Genomic DNA, 19,901 nt, shown 5'->3' on the forward strand with positions numbered 1-19,901 from the left:
AAATCTTATAATATAAATGTCATATGAAAATGAAACCACATAAAGTTATAAAACAGAATATCATACTGGATAAATATAAAATAAGATAAAACATAATAAGTAGATGATTACTCGAATATTTTCAGGTTATCGCTTCATCAAAGAAATTTTCAGTAATAAATAAATTCATTTTTCCTTCTATGATCAGAAATGCTTAATTGGTTAACTTTGTTTTATTGTTATTTCTAACTGCAACTTTACACATAATGAAGCGTCAATTACGAGGCAGCTTCAGGTCGAACGCGGAGGTTTTGTCGGATGTGGACACGTCGAGTATGAGCGGTAAGCTCGAATACCTGGAAAAGTATTCGGTAGCACCTTCGCCAAGCAGAGATTATTACGGATTGAGAGTGGTCAACGACCAGGTGCTGACGAATAAGTCGCGTTCCCGCGATTCTGCCTCGTAACTTCGCACATTTTTCAGGTGACACTCTATCATTGGCGAATCTCGCACGGTCCTCACAAAACACCCATCGTACGAACCTCCAGTTTCGTTGATTTCAAGCAAGATCATCCGCTGCAAGAGGAAATTCGACGTATTTTTGGTACACAGTCGAGCAATCCTAATTGATGACAATGAATAACCTTCCTCGGAAAATTTTTCTCTCGATACTAATTTAATATATGTGCACATTCTATGTGAATACATTTCTTAGATATTCAATAGCTGTCAAATGAGTAATTTATTTGGTAATATTTCACTTTTTGCAAATATCATGTTAGCTTCTTTAATTTCATAATTTCGTAATTTATTGAATATATTTATTTATTATATATGTATATATGAAATTTGATTATTTAATTATTTGTATGACTTATTTGACGTGAAGGAAAATGTTTTCTTTCTCGATCTTTAAGATTTACATATATAGAAGTATTTCTATTTGAAAATTATTTAAATTTGTTAAAATCATTCTGTTAAAGAATTATTAAAATTGTTTTTGCAGTAAAAAATTTCCTTATAGCAACATTATAAAATTTAATCATAATTATGAAAATCTTGAACTTTGACTATCTTAAATCAAAATTTTTCTAACTATTTTCTAGCTCTTGCTAAAATAATAATTTCACTATAGAAATTAGTATTCAATTTTCCCTATTCTTTCAGACTTATAAATCATTACAAATTTTTTTTTAGGTGAATATTTGCTGAAACACATAAGAAACATCACTTCCGGGAAAAATACGTTACTAACATTACCAAGGTGTCTAATTAACAAATTAATCAAATATCTCACTGTGCAGGACGTTATCATATTAAGATCTCTATCACGTGTCTCTAAAGAAGTAATTATTTAATCTGTAATAAATAAACTAGTATCCACTCTTATCCTTTCTAACTTTTCCTTTTTTTAAATTTTTAGATTTTCGATGACAATCACGTGTGGGAAACGCTGTACAAAAAATATAGTCCAATAACGAGGAATAAGTACGACGAATTGCGTATCACGTGCAATTGGAAACAATTATTCCAATTGGCAAAAATTCAGGAATTAACTTACGATCAAAAAGTAACCTTTTCACTGTCGCTAATATTGACATTAGAATTATCGACGATTAAAGTATAAAAATTGTGTCGGAGAAATTAGAGTACAAAGAATAGAAAGAAAGAATACTATGAAAGAGCAGAAAATTTCATTCGTATATTTCAAAAAGAACATTCACATTTATAAAAAAAATGCAATATTGTAAATCTGCATAATCACTTAAAAAAAATTTGTCATTTTGACCATCTTGATAATTTTAGTTAAAACGATTTATCTTTGATTTATCACTGACACAATCGCTCTTTTTTTCTTTAGATGTTTCGAGCTCGTGGAAATGCAAAACAGAAGTCAATGAATCCGAAAACCGACAGTTTAACAAGAGGAAATCTAAAGCCAGAGAACTTGGCGAAAGCGACCTCAAAGATCGAGAATTCCATGAAACTCTCCGGCTCGAGTTCTAAAATAGCATCAAAAATCGTCCCGCCAGAAAATCAGTTTACAAAAAAACCGGCAGAAATCCCTCGTAAAAAGAACACGCAGAATGCTATTTCGGGAAAATTGTCCGATAATCGTCTGAACGAAACGACGATCGACAGGGAGAAGATCGTTTCAGAGAAGAAAACTTCCGCCATTAAATCGTTGCAAATAGCCGGGCAGAAAAATATAAAAGCAATGAAAGACCATACGGTCGCAATTAAAACCGATACCAGAGACCCGATTGCTAACAAAGTTACCGAAACAAAGTCAAACAAACCTCAGAATAAAATGAAAAGGATTGACGTTAAGGCCAGTAACGTAAGCCTAAGAACTGCAGAAGATAAATCGAGTAACGTCAAGTCTAAGAACTCAGCAACTCCAAAGGTAAACAAAACTGAGAAAGCAACGCGTTCGATTCAGAGTGATCAGGCGAAACCGAAACCAAAAGGCAAGACGAAGAAAATCGGTCACAGTAAGTCGACGATCTTGAACACGAGCACCGATCTTCTGAACGATCATTCGCCAATTAAGGACGACAGCTTCGATCTGGCGGATTTAATCCAGGCTAGCTTGAAAAACATTCGTAGCCCGAGAAGTATATTCGACTATAGCTTCAGCTGCATCGAGAAAACGAAGTCTTGCGCCGGTGACACGACCATGTTGCAAGAGATCAGTCGCAAGATGGCCGATCATCCGAGAGCTTTGAAGAGCGGCCACGCGAAGGCGACTCTTGACCGATTGTCCGAAAAATCGGAGCCTCTCACCGCGAAATCGATAGATTCCGGCAACAAGAGCGAACTGTCCCACGGATCTCTCACGCCCAAGTATTTGAAGTTGTTGAACAGTGAATTGAAGAAATCGACAGAGTTGAACAAGAATCGTAACGTCGCGATACCAGAGGAGAAAATAGATCACAGTGAAAGATACGGAGCCTATAATAAATATCCATCACCAAGGATACTGGACAAGGAACTGAAGAAATCAACTCCTCAAAAGGAGATTGATAAGATGAGTATGTTGCGTGCACTAGGAACGAGGAATTTACATGGTAAAAATGTTGTATCTAATTCAATGGATGAGATAAATCGGTATGAATTGAAGAAGACTGTCAATAACGTGTATAAGTATTGACATGTGCTCGTTCCATTTATGTTACTGTGGAGAGTATTTTTTTTTTAAATTGTAAAGACTGCACTTGTATATGTTTGACGAAATAAATATTAACGATCGCCGTGCATGTGGAAGAAACATTATACACGCGATACGGTAATGTTGAGTATTTTAAAATGAAGAAAATTTTTAAAGTTTCTGTTATTCTCGGCGATACTCAGCCCTAGATCTGTTACTATGAACGTAAGTATATATTTGACTTAACTTTTTTATTTTCAAGATTATTAATATAATCAAAGTGAATTAATTAATCCCGATAATACAAATGATACAAATTTTATTTAAAATTGTCACAAATTTCATTCGCATTAATTTAAAATTATGTAATGTAATAGTATTTCTTTGTATTTCAGTAATTTATGTTGAACCTTTTGAATTATTTAAATTTTTAAGTATAGATTCCGATGGTTTAAAGGAAAGGTGATGAAAAAAGTGTTTCAGTGTTGGAGAAATTTATTAATTATTATCTTTTCGCACATTAACAGTTTCGCTGGAAATGCGGACAGATATACAAAATAATCATCGAGCGATGCTTGTATTTAATGATATGTCTTTTAAATACAAACACATTTGCATGAGATATCATTGAACGGAATCTTAGCAGCTTGTCCTATCTATAAAGGTCTACAAAAGAAATTACAAGATAGTATCAATAAAGTAATTACCAATTTATGATTAATTTCAACGCGAGAAGCTTGTTTGATTGATAGCATTATTACACTAGAATAGAATCAGTGAACTTTAGTTCAGAAATCTGCTATAAATTTTTACCAAACATCCTAGAAGTGTCGTCTATGGGTAATGCGTGAACTATGATCCGAATCTTCTTGCACGATAATTTAACTAACAATATTGGTGAATTCACAAGTGACGAGTTGTAGATTAGAAACTTCTGCGTGGGCAAATTTTTGATCGAAAAAGAAAGATGGCTTGTGAAATTTCATTTAACAATGATGTACGAGAGAATTTATTATATAATACTCTGGCAAATCGTAACTAATGAGTTGTAGATGTTTTGCAATCGTATAAGTTCGACAATAATATTATACAATTTTTCCAACAACTAATAATATTGAAAGTTGACAAATTACAAGTTAAAGATTATAAATTGTTGTCAGTTTTCTCTAATCGCATTAATTCAACTATTCAATGCTAGTAAATTGATAAATTACAAGCTACGTAAATTCATGTTATCACGAAATGTCGTCAACATTTTCCTAATTATATTAATTCAATATGTTACACAACACTGTAAATTAAATATTAGATTGTAAATTTATTTTTACGAGTTTATAATGTTTCAATGAGGCAGGATAATTTGTTAATAATTTCGGTTAGGAATAGTATTGCTTCAGTTGTGCAAGAAAGCTCGGATATTTCGTAACACATAGAAATGCTTAACTTAACTAAAACAAGCGAAATATTTGTATGAAAAGAGTTTTGCTTTTAAATAGGCTTCCATTGTCATCGTGTCACTCGAACAGGAAAAATAGCGTTTAAAAATTCATCTTTCGAACGTCGTCGCACGCTTAAGCAATCGATTTGAAAGCTCAGAAAATTTATCCCTCACTCGTATAGAAATATGTCCACGACGATTATCGCTTCAGATCCAAATTTATGGCAATATCACACAAATTCGTTCCACCTAATTTATTGTCCGTTTACGCTTACGATTTAAGTATCATTTGGGACATAGATGTCTCGCAAATAAACTAAGCAAGTTTAACAATTCGGTTTTGTTTCAACTCTATTAGAGAAATCGTCAACACGGTTATGCTATATATGTATGTATGTGTATTTACAGAAATTTTTTTCAGCTTATGTCAGAATTAAAAGGAAAAGGGAACTTTGTTGCAAATGAAAACACATTATGATTCCATAACTGTAAGAATTAGATTTTTATGGATTTTTATGCATTTCTAAACTTTCGTGAACACCATTAAATAGTATCTAAATAAAATTGTTTCTCCTATATAGAATTATAATTAATACTCTTTTTTAAATATTTTATAAAGTTCTGCATATTATGTGCACTTTTGAACCTTCCGATTTTTTATAAATGCATAAAAATCACGCAGTCTAATAATAGTAATATTAATATTAATGATAAAATTCGAAACTTAAATATGATAAATTAACTTCAATCATAACAGATTTGTTATAATTATGAGATCTTTGCCGCGAGTTTGATGGCGATTTTCATTTTTATAGAATTCGGTTTTAGTTAAGGGTAGGAACAGTTTGCACCTTAAATTCGTTACTCTCAATTTACACATAGATCATTTAGTTCAGCTGCGTCAGATGGAATCACAACCATAATTGTTTCGGTGTTTGTCATATAATAAAATTGACATTTTTGCTCTTGAACGCTTCACTGGATTCGCTGGATTTCGTTTTTTTTTTTTTTTTTTTTTTTTTTTTTTTTTTTTTTTTTTTTTAATTGACAACTTCGCAACGATTTTCCCTAGCGAATTGTAATTCGGTAAGTAGATACCTTGTTAACAAATTGTTTCCATGGGTTCTTGAATTTATATTCAGCAAAACTACCGCCAAGGCTCCGTCTCGTCGAACATCCTCTCTATGTTGTCACGAAGCATCTTTTCTTGTTCTGCAATATTTAAGTATTTTACTTGAAGTTACAAGTAAATATATTGGTACTATTGCTTAATTCTATTCAATATTTTATACTATTCTGTACACAACACACTATAAAACATATCAATATAAGTTTAGATTTTGCAAACGATTGACTGTTCTTTTTATTTAAATATTACCCCGAATTTCACATTGCGGTTGTTAAATAATTTTGGCGTCCAATTTTATATATTATACATTGTCAAATATTCGCGATAATATAATATACAGATATATGCACAATTATATTTATATTTAGTACTATTAATAGTAATATTTCAAAGCATGATAATTTTGAAACGACAACCGGACAACGTACAAATTTCACGTATTTAAGAGGTAATTCAAAAAAAAAGACTATCTTTCAATTTTATAAAATATTCAAAATTGAACTCACCCTTCGTTAGATTTGCAATTACACATTGCTTCCTAAGGAATTCTAGGCACAGAGTACGTGACAGGCCAAAGGCGTGCATGTTACACGTGAACGTTCTAAAAGAAAAAAAAAAAAACGAAATCACCTTGAAAACAATTCGACGCGCAAAATCATCGATCGTTCCATTAAATATATTTACCCTAATTGTCCAAAGACGATATTAGCTTGAAATTTTCGATCCTCAGCGGCGATGGCCTCTTGATCCAGAGACTTAGGCCTCGGAGGAACTGGCCTCGATGCTCTTTCACACTGAACCGCGTCGAAGAAAGCCGCTGTCCAAAATCTCATCGACGTCCATATCGGTTGTACTCGTAAATGTGTGTACAAATATTCACGATATGGTTCCAAGCCTGGTACTTCAACTAAATACGAACACAAGGCAAGGAAACGATATAAAAATAATTGATAAAATAGATATGAGAAATTTAAATATTATCCTAGGAGTTAGGAAAACCATACAAAAGATTATTTTCCATAAATATAGAAAATGAAAATTTTCTTATACAAGTTCGTTTGTACAAATATTCACGATATGGTTCCAATCCTGGTACTTCAACTAAATACGAACACAAGGCAAGGAAAAGATATAAAAATAATTGATAAAATAGATATGAGAAATTTAAATATTACCCTAGGAATTAGGAAAACCATATAAAAGATTATTTTCCATAAATATAGAAAATGAAAATTTTCTTATAAGAGTTCGTTTGTAAAAATTTCGCGCATTGCTCGCAACGAAGAAACATTGACATGCGCGTATAGTATATATATTTAAATACATACACGTTGTGTATTAACATTTTATGTTTACGTTTATGTATGAAGATAACGTACACGATTGTCACATATCTGGTAACAAGCGTCACCTTGTCGTCACGTATGTTCTCTAGTCGATAACGCTGTACACTTGTTGCAAAAATGCGGGAGAAAAAGTCGTCTATATCGAGCCTTATATGCAGCACGCGTGCTATTTATACCTAATAGAAAAAATTCTATGAAAATTAGATTTAGATACCTTCGTGGTAAAAAGTAAAGCACATGTTCATGAGACTTTTGGCAGGCGCGAAATCATCCGCCTCGTGGCATTCGAAAAGTGCTACCGCAAAATGTTGCGCCAGGGAATAAAACGATGCTTCTGTTACACAGGGACGAGCTCTTCTTGCGTTCACCACTCTGGAGAACCATATCCTCCCGGATTCTGTCTACGTGAAATCAAATCAACGCATTACCCTTCTCTTTGAAATTACGACCGCACGCAAAATTCAATAAAGGTTTAATAAAGTGATCACGTCACGTTGCAATTTAATTTTAATCTCAAGAGCGAAATTCGTGAAATTGGCTTTGGAATTTTAGACGATTGTTTTTAATTGTAGAAGTCTGAGCGTTTTTAGCTATTGAAATTGAAAATTCGAGGTACAGTGCTAGAGAGGATGAATCAATTTTTCTAGCTCTTCCTGGACTTTAATTTGTATTCTATATCGTAGATCCGTGATAAAATTATTGATCTTTATTATGAAAACTACAAAATATAAATGACAATAAAATTAACTGTTGTACGATACCGACGAAGAGGGAAAATGTATATATACACACAATTTTGAATACGTACAAGGACCATTTGACCGAAACTTGCTTTTTGCTCCTGATCGATACTATTCGGAGCGTCGAATAAAAGAGGTACGAAGGTTTTCATAAAGTCAGCGGCAGCTTCCTCGGATTGACTATCCGCCGATAAACTGGAAGCCCAAGATTGAACGGACCCCGACGAACCTAAATTGAAAAAGCATAAGTTGTTAATCAATTAAATTTCAAATGATTCGTACAATTATGACTCAGGTTTCTAATATCTCAAATATAATGTTTTGTTGCCATATGATTTTAATCCCTATATTTCTATTAAAGATAGATAGATAAATTATATCTGTGTTTCTAAGAACAAACAATGATTGATCTCTATTAACTTAAAATTTTATTTTTACAGAAATTTCTGGTAGAATCTGGGACATCACCTGGTTCAGTGTCGACAGAAGAGTATTTAAATTAAATTTTACCTGATCTCTGCCACAATCGACGACCGTCCATGTTCGAGTCTAAGCTCGTACTGGGTCCGTAGCCATCCTGATCGCTCATCGAATCGCTGCTACAAGGCGGCATATCTGAAACAACATTCTGCAGGAAATACTCGCCTAATTTGACAGAAAATTAGGCGTATCTACGGCTCCCCTAATTAAATACTCGTGACTGGTGCGTGTGCCACGTTATTATATTGGTTTCAACATTTTTGGGAATATGTCTAATCTAATGTTTGAAACAGGAAACACACAAACACAGGGCCGGTACAGTGAAGCTATCGTACTATCAGAAATTGTAAGGACAGGTATACGTGTACTATATAGGGATCAAGTCTGATTGAATAAGCGAAATTTCTTACTTTCAGAAGATTACATGAGAGTATATGACAAAGAGGGAATTAAATTTGAATTGGATGGAGGGTATTTTAACTTAATACGTGTCGTTAATAAAAGACAATGCGTTAGTTGCAAGTGAAAATCTTCATATTTTCCGTAAATTTTATTAATCATAATGCTCTCTTTCGTCTTGGAAAACAAAATGTATATTCTATGTGAAAAATATAATGTGAGTTATAAATTAATTACTTTTTATTGACTGATTTGTTCGAAATAGTACTTTAATATAGTTTTAAAAATTTTCTAAATAATATAATTTTCTAGAAGTAATTAATATTTATCATTAAATTGTGTTTGTTGTGCATAAGAGCTCGATAACTATTGATTAATCAAACGAAATTCTTACAAAAATCATTATTAACTCATTTAGCTTCCACTGAAATACTAATTACATTTGTTCGGTTTATTTAATGTTAAAATTTTAGTAATTGTCACAACATTCATCTCACGCATTTACTTGTCAAACTAAAATGCACGTAAAAGGTTCTGTCTAAATTGTTATATTACATCACACCAAATAATTATGCGCGTGTAGATTTGTAAAGCGTAAAAAACAACATACGTTTTCCACCAAGGGACACAAAACTCCACGAGCTAGGGTTCTATATGCATTATTGTTTCTTGTATCGACAGAAAAGTTGCAATATGATAATTACTGACTCTTTATATATCATTGTTCTTTATCTCAAATTATGCATTGTTTTGTAATTACATAAATTAATGCATTGTTGTACAACGATAATACTTAAATATCACATTAAATATTATTTAACTGATTAATTATAATATTTATAGAACAACGTGAAAGTACAGCAGAACCTCAATTATCAGAGGTCCAATTAACGGAATTATCGATTATTGCAATATCGATTACTAGAAAATTTAACGATAACCTTTCGTAAGAAAAAAGGATTGTAAAAAGGGGAAGAGAAATTGAAAGAAATTGTTGCACATTCTCATTGAAAATATCTTTTCTGTTTAATTGAAATCAATAATTAAACGTAATCTCTTTCCATGGGAAAACGAAATTACTCGATTAACCAATAGCATCTCTATTCAAGGCTCTTCTGTATTTTTAATGAAACTCTTTACTGTCGATACGGCGAAAACAACGAAATGAAACGAGAAGGTGATTCGTGAGAAACGAACGAAACCTGTGATGGTTCACATACATATGTACATTCACATCCACGTTCATTTACCTAAACGAAAAACGACCGTCTGATAGCGAGTCGGGGCCCTTGCTTCGTGACAAAAGAAACAAAAATATATTTATATAAAAACGTTCTCCCCAAACAAAAATAATCTTATTAGTACAAGTGTTTTCATGCTGAAAGTAAACGTGTTGGAAATAACGGACTTCATAGATAGAGATATATTACTTTAAAGGTTGAAAAAATACTGAAAATGCATCCATAGAGTTTCAATATTACATCAATATTCGTGAAAAAATCATAGGTATACGTAATTAATAAACATTCATTTGCATAGTTTTTTTTGTAATATTTAATGAGGAAATAATATTTTCTCACTAAAAATAAATTTATAATGTACTTTCATGCCCAAAATAAATGTTTCGAAAATAACGAAATTTATGGAAAGAGATATATTATTTTAAGGATTAGAAAAGTACCAAAAATGCATTGTTTTTAATTACATCAATATTCGTGAAAATGACTGTAGTTACGATTAACGAACATTCGTGTATACAGTGACTTTTTTTCTTTGTAATTCGTTCAGTGGAAAAAGAATATTCTTGTAGTTCAACTCACCTCCCTTGTAGTTCAATTTATCGAAAGGATCAGGTCCAGTGGCCTTGAGATCCCTTTCTTGAAGAGGCTCTATACTTTCTTGACTGTCTCTGTCAGGGCTGTTATCTTCCTCTACCTTTTGCTCTTGCTTCTTAGTTCCGGCTGACCTCGACGAGGCTATCTCCTCGTAGGTCATACCCGGTGGATATTTCCTCATGCATCTCGACATGTTCACGCTACCCTGACGCTCCAATTTGTGCCTGGCGATCGCTTCGTAATCTTCGTAAGTCAATCCTGTTCCAAATCTACGCACAAAACCATAAAATTATGAAATTTCAAGGACACTCTTCTATTTGAAATACTATTGGCGATCAAAATGAACAATTTGTATTTTTTTTTTTTATAAAAGTTTTATAGATTCATTCAACAATGCATTTTTGGAAATCTCAATAATTTTCCATGACATTTTTTTCTCATGTTTCTTGTACTTTTTCGGTGTAAATTTTACACTTTAGTTGTAAGTTTAATTGTAATAATTTTTCATGGAGATTTTACAGATTTAGAAAGATGTATTTTTAAAGCTCTCAAGGATTTTTCGTATGGAATGTGAATAAAAGTGTCCTTTATTGTACTTTTCCCTATTCTTTGTACTTTCGTTCCTCTTTATAAGAGATGTTTATGCTTCGGTCGTCGATAGTTCTAGCGTTAAAAGATATCTGAAGGACTTCCTGAGAATATCAAGGAAAGTTCAAAGTGAGAAGATTTTATTTAGAATTCTAAGACAGAGAGATTGATCTTTTTCGAAAATAAAAATATTATTTGAAATGTATAAACCATTAAATTCATAACAATTTTATGTATCCGTGCATTTATTTTAGATTAATTTTCTTAATCGTATGTATGTACAACTAACTACAAGTTAACTACAATATACAATAGTACATCTCACATTTATTTCTATCTTCGTACTTCAATTCTAATTGAATTTTCGACAATATGCTCTAAATTATTTTATCCTATACTCGTCCTACCTTGATTCTACACACGCAATAACATTAATAGAGCAGAAACAAGCTTAGATGGTGTCCAATTACTGTTCTCACCTCTAACACGCTTTATTCTCGCTACTTAGGAAGAGATTCGCGAGACAGGAGGCTTACCTTGGGAGCCTTAATTTCCTCCTAGCCAACTGTTCTTCCGGCTTGGCAGTCTGAGGTGGTGCTTGTGGCGAAGAGGGCGGCGTCGACGGCGTCGTGGTCAATTCACTTTCTTCTAAACTGCTACTTAGAACGGATCCTATTCTGCTACCCAAACCCTGAAGATACTCTCCGCTACCCCCTAACGCAGACTTGACAGACCTGAGTGCACCTCTGGTGCGTCCAATTAGGGACGCTCCACCGGCGGATGGCATAGCCGTGGTTACATCCACCATTTTCTGCAGCAGGCAGAAGTAACAACAAGTCTCGTAAGTATTTGACATCAGACTTCGTGGAACTCTGCAGTTCTTCAGCTTCTACCAACGAGTCTAACGATAGACGCTACTTCTGTTTTCTTTTCTCAGTGAAGTTTTTACAAGTTTAATTTGAATCGAACAATCAGCATCCGCAGTAAATTAACATCAAATTTTAAACATCAAATTCTTGGAGAATTGTCGAGATTTTTAGAACTTATTGCTAATAAAAAAAATGGTTACATCCACTATCTTCTGCAACATTTAACGTTAGACTTCTTCAGCTTCCACCAACAAAAACTTATTTCGATGTTTGTTATCCTTGGCTCTTGTTCTCTAAAGTGGATCCTTCATATTTTTCAAATTTTTAAATTTTTACAAATTCTAAATCTTATTCGAATCGATCGAACAAAAAGTAGATATATGCAGTAAATTAATATTGAAGTTGGAACAATTATTGGAAAATTGTCAGAATTTTAGGAACGACTTGAAAATAAAGTTGTTAAGGAAAAATACATGACAAAGTCAGAGTTATACTCCATTCTGCTGTAGATACGTACAATAGTCTCGTAAATATTTAACATTAGACTTCATAAAAATTACAGCCTCTCTGCTTCTGCCAACAAGTCTAAGTGGAAGCTTCTAAGGTCAACATCGTTGATTCCTCATTCTGCTTGCTTTATGTTAAATTTTTGCAAGCGTTTCTTTGTTAAACTTTGTAGAAATATTTGAAATAAAGATATTAATCTTTCTGTATAATTTTGCAGCAATTTAAATCAATATCGATTATGATAATCATGAATAGAATATAGGCAAAATTGGCAAAACAATATTTGTGACAAATAATGGGATAAGAAATTACGACAATCACCATCGTTGATTGTGTTTATCTTTGTTTAGTCAATACGAGAGGAAAATTTTAGTGATTTAAAAAAGAATGTGTTTTAAATATTAGATATAAGAGTTATTTTTCCCAGTATAAAATTTACTAATTACTAATTAGTACTAATTTCATTACAATTTTGATTGCAATATCGTACAAACTACATAATACATTATTATACAATATAAAATATATAACGTAATAGAACAATGCGATGAGATCTATCATTAACTACGTCATTGTACATCTATATCCAACATAACGGAACCTACGAATCGAAAATCCTTCATCTAAATTTGGACATCGTAACAAACTTGAATCAATATCAGTTTTCTAGCTGGTTGATTGCTAGTCGTCAAAAGAATCTATTGCCTTTATTGAGGCGTGTTTGCCATAATTTTGACATAATACCAATGGAGAACATCTTCTTTCGATAATAAAATTGCTCGGTTAACAAAGATATTGTCGAAAGACAAACTTGTTTCAGCTTATTACCTTTTGTCGTTTAACGAGCATCGTTACGTTCGCAACGGGAAATAGTGTTAGACAAGCAATAAAAGGCGCATTGAGAATGTATGTAGGTCAACAAGGCACGTATGACTGTAAGTACGTGGAGCGTTTTAATATCCGAGCATCGTACGCAAAGCGATAAGTGTCAGAAAGGGGAGAGCTGTTTAAAATGAAGGGAATGAAAGACACTTTTCTGCGGAAAAATACGATGGTGAGATCGTATGGAATTGTGAATAGAATATTTTTTAAGATTGATGAGATTCTGCAGATGATACTGGTAAATGAATTGATTATTAGATGACGAATTATGTTAGATATTATAAAGTAGAATTTGAATTAAATGTAAACTAAAATCCGTTTTAACAGCAAAATAGAAGCAAATGTTGTGTGATTAATTGCCAATGTTATTACTCTAAATTATTTCATCATTATTGTTAATAAAATAAATTATTGAATTGTTAATAACGAAGCATGGATATGTACACAATCATTCATGCAAATTGTACTGCGGTAATCGATACGTAGACAAGATGCCAAAATTATTGGCGAGTGTTTTAATGGAAATCTTTTTACAAAGTATATTGATTGAAATTTCAAATTTTTTGTAACACGAAAAAAATTATTTTTATAATACAAAAAATTGACGATCATTTATTGAGTTAATCTTCTAGACGTCAGATTTACAATTTCAAACGTTTGATCAACATAATCTTACATCAATTATATTTTAATTACATCAATTATATCAATATATATTTTAAACAAATGTATTTTAATTATATCAATATATATTTTAAACAAATGTATTTTAATTAATGTATCTCTTCACTTTCCTTTGTAATTTTTGAAATCGTGATACGTAAATTTGGTGCGTTCATTTCTTTAAATATTTAGAATACTGTTTACGATGAAAGCAGCAGGAAAAAATAAACCGTAGAGAACGAAACATTTCTTATCCTTTGTAGGCTCTTACTACTACGTAATAATATTTCTGCGAGATATTATTGCGAAAGAAAATGCGAGTAGGCAGGTGAGATATTAAAAGTTACACGTAACTTTATGAAGTCTGTTTTAAAGTGAACTTTTATTTTTCATTTTTCACGTTCCATGTGTGATGTAACCTAACCTTTAACATTAACGTGTACATAACGTTGCTGCTTGGCAGCTTCATAACTGCCTTCTCAGTCTCTTTATTACGCATTCATTACGCGTATATACAAGGTGCTTGGCGTAAAACAGGCTACTTAAATATTTTCTCTGTCTATGACAATATAATTTTAAGATACGTTGAATTATTCAATGTACTTCATTATTTAATAATCGAGTTAACTGGTTAACATATTTCTCCATTTTTCTTCATCGTTTTTGAAGATCTGTAGCTATATAAAATTGATGCGATTGTTTAAAATGTTTTCCACCAAAATATGTTACAAAAAAAATTTTAATACTTCTTAAATAATAACAAAAATAATCTAATTTAAACTAATTTAAAGATGTCACTTTTTTAATAGATAGTCAACTGTTTCTAGATTATAAGAATTTTAGAATTAGCACGGGACTTACTTTAAACGAAATTTCAGGTCAACTTGCATTTATTTATTATTTCTCTGTAGATATTTAAGACTTTGTTCGCTGTTAGACCTCTCAGTCTATTAATAAACGATCCATAATACGCATAGCAAGAAAGTATGAAAGTAATTTTCATTTACGATGAAATTTAACAGTCTGTAAAAAAAGCTACATACATAGAGAGCAAACGGTCGTGATAAGAAGCAATCGCGGATGTCCTTTCAGATAACTCATTCTGATTGAAACCGCATGAGGAAACTTGATTAATTATCGCTTGTGTAATTTAGTATATCTTTATTACCGTGCTTTTTTGCTAAATTTATCTTCATTTAAATGTTTCATGGCTTTCACTTATCAACAATGTAATAAGAGTAATGCAGAAACCTTGTCATTGTATACAAATTGAAAGCAATTTATTGTATAGAGGAAAAAAATTAATTATGTTTAATATCTACATAAAATATTGTAATGCGATTCTATATTGTTCTAAAGATAAACAGTAACAGATAATGTAGTGTGAAATTTAATAGGTGAGAAGAATGCAACTGTGCAAAATTTAGGAAATAAAGTTCAAGAATATGAAATTTAAGAATACTTCATACTTCTATCACTTCACTATTCCTTTGCGAATTGTGCATAGAATGCTTTAAACGAAATTTATTTGGAAAATTATTTCAACCAGATACAAATTTAGCTTTCAGTATTTCTAATCTGCAAATAACAATACTTATTTTCAGATATCCGTCATTCGAAGTTAATTTAAATCCTTTAAAAATTAACGTTCAAAAATAACATTCAAAATTTTTTGAAAATTTTAATCTTAATGAGAAAATAAACTTTGCAGAAATCTGTATCCACAAGAATGAATATACTACACGGGAAGGCGAAATTCATAAACATTGTCCTTCGTTTTATCATTGTCCTCCGTACGTTTTGACGGAGTACTCGAGTGAAGTTTGTTTGAAAACCGTGATGTTACGAGGGAGAAAGAACAGAGGGAAGAGCTCTTTCAAAATCTGAAAGTAGATCATCGATCGTGTCAACATCTCCATCGAAAGTTCGATGCCGCAAGAATTTCAGATTAAGCCGCCAGCAGGAATTGCGTGGGTGGAAGAGGATGTAACATCGAGCAACAAGCATGCCAAGGTTGTCGATGTATAAACGATGTAATTTGACCAATGCTCGGATCGATCCTTTCCTTTTCAACCATCTAGTCTACACGCTATTGCAAAACAATGAAACTAAATCAACTTCTTTGATTCCAGGCCACAAACTCGAGAGAAAGAAAATTGAGCAGAACGTCGAGAAGTGGAATTCAGAGGAGCGTAAAGATTTCAGATAAAGCATTTGTCTTGAAACTAGAAACAAATTGCAAGTATAGAAATTTAGTATCAAGCTGTGAATTGTAAGTTTATAAAAATTTTCTAGTAAAAAATTATGAATTGGAAACATTCGGCCATCCTGGCGGTTCTAGCGTTAAGTTGATAAGTCAAATAGCACAACGTCGAACGATATTTTAAAATACATGAAAACGTTTCGTTTATAGAACGACCGAATAGATCAAATAACGCCGGACGTCATTGATCGATGGAGATGAACGAAGCGCCACGTCGAACGCGTTTGCATCGAGGACAAACGATCGTAGAATTTCACAGAATACACGAGAGCACACTCGGGGAATACACTTCAGGCGGGACATCGTCGCAATGCAGCTTTATCTATACCGCGCTGTTCCGCACCATACGGGCCGTTGCTCAATTTACAATGCCACGAAGCATACGTTCGTGAACCTCTCGACTCTCGTAATTCGCTGTAATTCACGTGAAATTCTCATCTGAACGTGCGAAATGGCACACAATCTATCGTCGATGGTCAACAATTCGCTTATCAAACAACAGTTACTTACTATTTTTCTTTTCAGTTCCAATGAAGTATCGTCCGAGCCATGGGTCAAAGGAAAGAGGGGAAAGACGAGAAGGATGCCTGGTGCACGAGACGAGGATGAAATTGAACCGAGAAGGAGCCGAGAGTTTCGCGTGGATTCGAAGGGGAGAAACGTAGATTACTAGCCAGCCTATCCGTTCACCCAAGACACGAGAGATGTTTCCATCGCATTAATGAAGCGTCCGACGAATGATCCGACGATTTTAATAAATAAAAAGATGTACCGTTCGGTAGAACGAGCGATTAGGCCTGCCGTTGCAACGCGACTCTCCTCCGCGATCACCTCGGAACACGTGTCTGGCCACGAACGGTTCTCTACGCCGTGACCACTTAAGCCTTCCAGCCGTGCACACCGAACGTAGCGCAGTTGCTTACACTGGCTGGCCGATTCGACTTGCGTCGCTCTTCCAACATGTGATCCGATTAGCGCGTACGCATGCGTACCGCGCGATCAATACAGTTTTACTTACCTCTCTTGCTTCGTATCAAGGTGGTTGGTATGGCAGAGGTGCTGGTTCCGTTAGTCGCAGACAGCAACGCACCGACTAATGGTAGCTGGTTTTGAAACTATCAAAACCAGCTAGTCTTCGAATGTCCGATGATTTCGTATTCCGTGTTTTGGGGATCATCTGATTCTCTCGTGTCATATTCTAACATATCGATTTAGGCAGGTTCTGCACCACAGCGCCGTTGATAATAAGAACTAAAATCAGAAATGTAACGAAATAGGCAGTTATTTTCCAAGTTCGATTCGTTCAATAATCGCAGAGTTTATGATTTTGAATTTTCCTTTCTGAATCTCAAGAAAATCTTACATCAGATAATTCTTAGAAAATTCTAACAAAAATTTATATGTGCTTTCAACATTTGGAATATCAATTAAAACTCGCGTGAAATTTGTGTTATATTACTAACTCCCAAAGTTAATAGAAAAATGTTCTTCCTTGTCGATTTCTTGGTCAGTCCTTAAGAAACTAAAATATTCAATCTAATATATTTATTATTAATATAATAAATATATTATAATATATAGTATAATAATATAATTATATTTATTAATAATATAAATATATTCTAATATATAAAAATTTACTCCCAATTTAAAAAGTATGTGTCTTCAATGTGTGTACATAAAACTACGACTCGTGATTAATACCTGACTAAGGTGGATGAGATCCTCTACTTATTACAAGTTGATCAAAAACCGATATGTAGCGGATGTTCTTCCCCCGCCTAGTATTAACTACCACGTGGAACTTCAGTAAAATGAAGATCCTGAACCAGCCAAATCCACTCATCTTACCTCCATGCAGTGCCAGCCGGGATCCACTGGATTACACTCGGGATACGAAAGAGCGACTGGTGCCACATAAAAGAACCCTGATTCCATTCGACGGGTTTCATTCACTTATAACGACACCGATAATAAGGTCCAAGAAGGTCGAAAGAAGGAAAATCCTGTCCACAGGGTCCTACTCCTCTTTTTCTCGTCTCATCTCTTTCTGAAGGAAGTCTTCAAAAGGAACGCTTCGAAAAGGTTAAGAACGGATGATTAAAAGATAATGACGTAATTTATCTTGCTCATTATCTCTTGGTAGTTAAGACGAGTGGAGGAGAGGGAGTTAAGGTAATAGGTACAAGTCTTGCTGCTTCGAGAGCTGTAGTCCGAACGACACTAATAATCGAGAACAGTTAGTCAGTGGTGTGTTTTTCCTTTTCTCATTCTGCTCTTGTCGCTTTCAAATAATATGACGAATTTCACTATGTGACATTTGTTTGCAAGTTGACGTAATGTCATCATTTTACGTATAATTGAAAAAAGGTTTTGTCGTACTATGGATTTTATTAATTAGATAATATTATGAGAGACATCGGATGCATAATATTTTTTGTCATAATACCATTTTATCTTTGTGTCGGGGTGACGTTATCGATTCAGTGTAAAATAAAATTACAATGGTAGTAGAGATTGGAACAAAAATTAAATTTATGTACGCGGTCTCTTCTTTTTTTTCTTTTTTTTTTTGTTTCGTTTTCATTGATTTTAGATAAATCTGAAATTCCTACAATACCTTTCGTTAAAGGTATATCATTTTAACACAAACTACTATATCTTTCAGATCATCGTTTTATCAACTTGCAAATATAATTTCTATGTTATATCTGCATACATTTCAGTTGACACAGTGTTATCTAATATTTGGAAATCGCTTCCATATGGAAGGTTATTGCGGTATGACATCGCAGAAATTCTACAATCGCTGTCCTTTATTCGTATTTAAATGTATCTACGAAAATATACGACTCATACGATTACGATTAATTTAAAATATCAAAACGCTTTGTAATATTCGATCCTGCCTAGGTTCCACTTTTTTAATTCTATTCGCGAAGATATGAATTTGTATAGAACTCGGTAGATTGTAGATAATTTTCAAAAACTTTTTCAACAACCCCAGGCGCAGAACATTGCGGTGGAACGTTTTTAAACTAAAATTTCGTTTGAGAAAGGAAACGATTATCTCGCTAATTGGATTGCGGATTTTTATATAAAATGGGCATAAAATGAAACAGACAGAAAATATAAAGTACCCGTAACAAAGTACTCATTGAAATATTTAACAATTAAAACAATTCTCTAGCTAAATTTCATTCTTGGAATTACATTCGCAAAAATATGAACTTGCATAGCCACAATGAATTATGAATATCAATCACTTCCTTCAATTTTCCACAATTCATCGATAAACAAAATCCCAAAATATACCAGTATTAACGACAATGGAGTACAAAGGATCAAAACGAAGGGTTCTCACAGTCTGAATAACACGTAACAAGTAATCGAGTATTTTTCTTTTTTCTTTTTTTTTTTTATTTCTCGATAAATTTATGCAGAATACAGTACTAATTATACACGAGGTGTATTTATACTTTATATCTTGTATTTATATTAATATATATTCTCCCGTATCGTCTCGTCACTTTGTTTCTCTTAGACGTTGTTACTTAATTACATCACATCAAACGGACACGGTGCTGAATGGTTTTCTCATTTTAGCGATTATGTACACATCTGTTGCGGT

At 33.0% G+C, this 19,901-nt stretch overlaps 2 protein-coding genes across 7 annotated transcripts; one reads left to right on the forward strand and one right to left on the reverse strand.

Annotated features, from left to right (window-relative positions):
• The first annotated feature begins 197 nt into the window (after positions 1-197).
• LOC122534885 lies at positions 198-3,365 on the forward strand. The gene is made up of 5 exons (XM_043665921.1): positions 198-404; positions 464-584; positions 1,178-1,326; positions 1,404-1,550; positions 1,842-3,365. The coding sequence occupies exons 1-5, from the start codon at positions 246-248 to the stop codon at positions 3,132-3,134; spliced, it is 1,869 nt and encodes a 622-aa protein (XP_043521856.1). The 5' UTR covers positions 198-245; the 3' UTR covers positions 3,135-3,365.
• Positions 3,366-3,608: 243 nt separating this feature from the next.
• On the reverse strand, positions 3,609-17,367 carry LOC122534897 (uncharacterized protein KIAA0513). Of its 6 annotated transcripts, none has more exons than XM_043665959.1 (11): positions 17,043-17,217; positions 11,623-11,894; positions 10,484-10,767; positions 9,914-9,955; positions 8,295-8,399; positions 7,853-8,013; positions 7,259-7,445; positions 6,383-6,605; positions 6,205-6,299; positions 5,599-5,781; positions 3,609-5,564 (listed from the first exon to the last, which is right to left on the reverse strand). In XM_043665959.1, the coding sequence occupies exons 2-10, from the start codon at positions 11,892-11,894 to the stop codon at positions 5,717-5,719; spliced, it is 1,434 nt and encodes a 477-aa protein (XP_043521894.1). In that variant the 5' UTR covers positions 17,043-17,217; the 3' UTR covers positions 3,609-5,564; positions 5,599-5,716. The 6 variants fall into 6 exon arrangements, with proteins under 6 accessions (XP_043521894.1, XP_043521891.1, XP_043521892.1 ...); XM_043665956.1 differs by having other exon boundaries at positions 11,623-11,897; positions 17,043-17,216; XM_043665957.1 differs by lacking the exon at positions 17,043-17,217 and adding an exon at positions 16,781-16,923 and having other exon boundaries at positions 11,623-11,897.
• Between the last annotated feature and the right edge of the window lie 2,534 nt (positions 17,368-19,901).

Source organism: Frieseomelitta varia, unplaced genomic scaffold (assembly GCF_011392965.1).
Source record: "Frieseomelitta varia isolate USP_RPSP 00005682 unplaced genomic scaffold, Fvar_1.2 scaffold_648, whole genome shotgun sequence".
Classification (NCBI taxonomy): domain Eukaryota; kingdom Metazoa; phylum Arthropoda; class Insecta; order Hymenoptera; family Apidae; genus Frieseomelitta; species Frieseomelitta varia.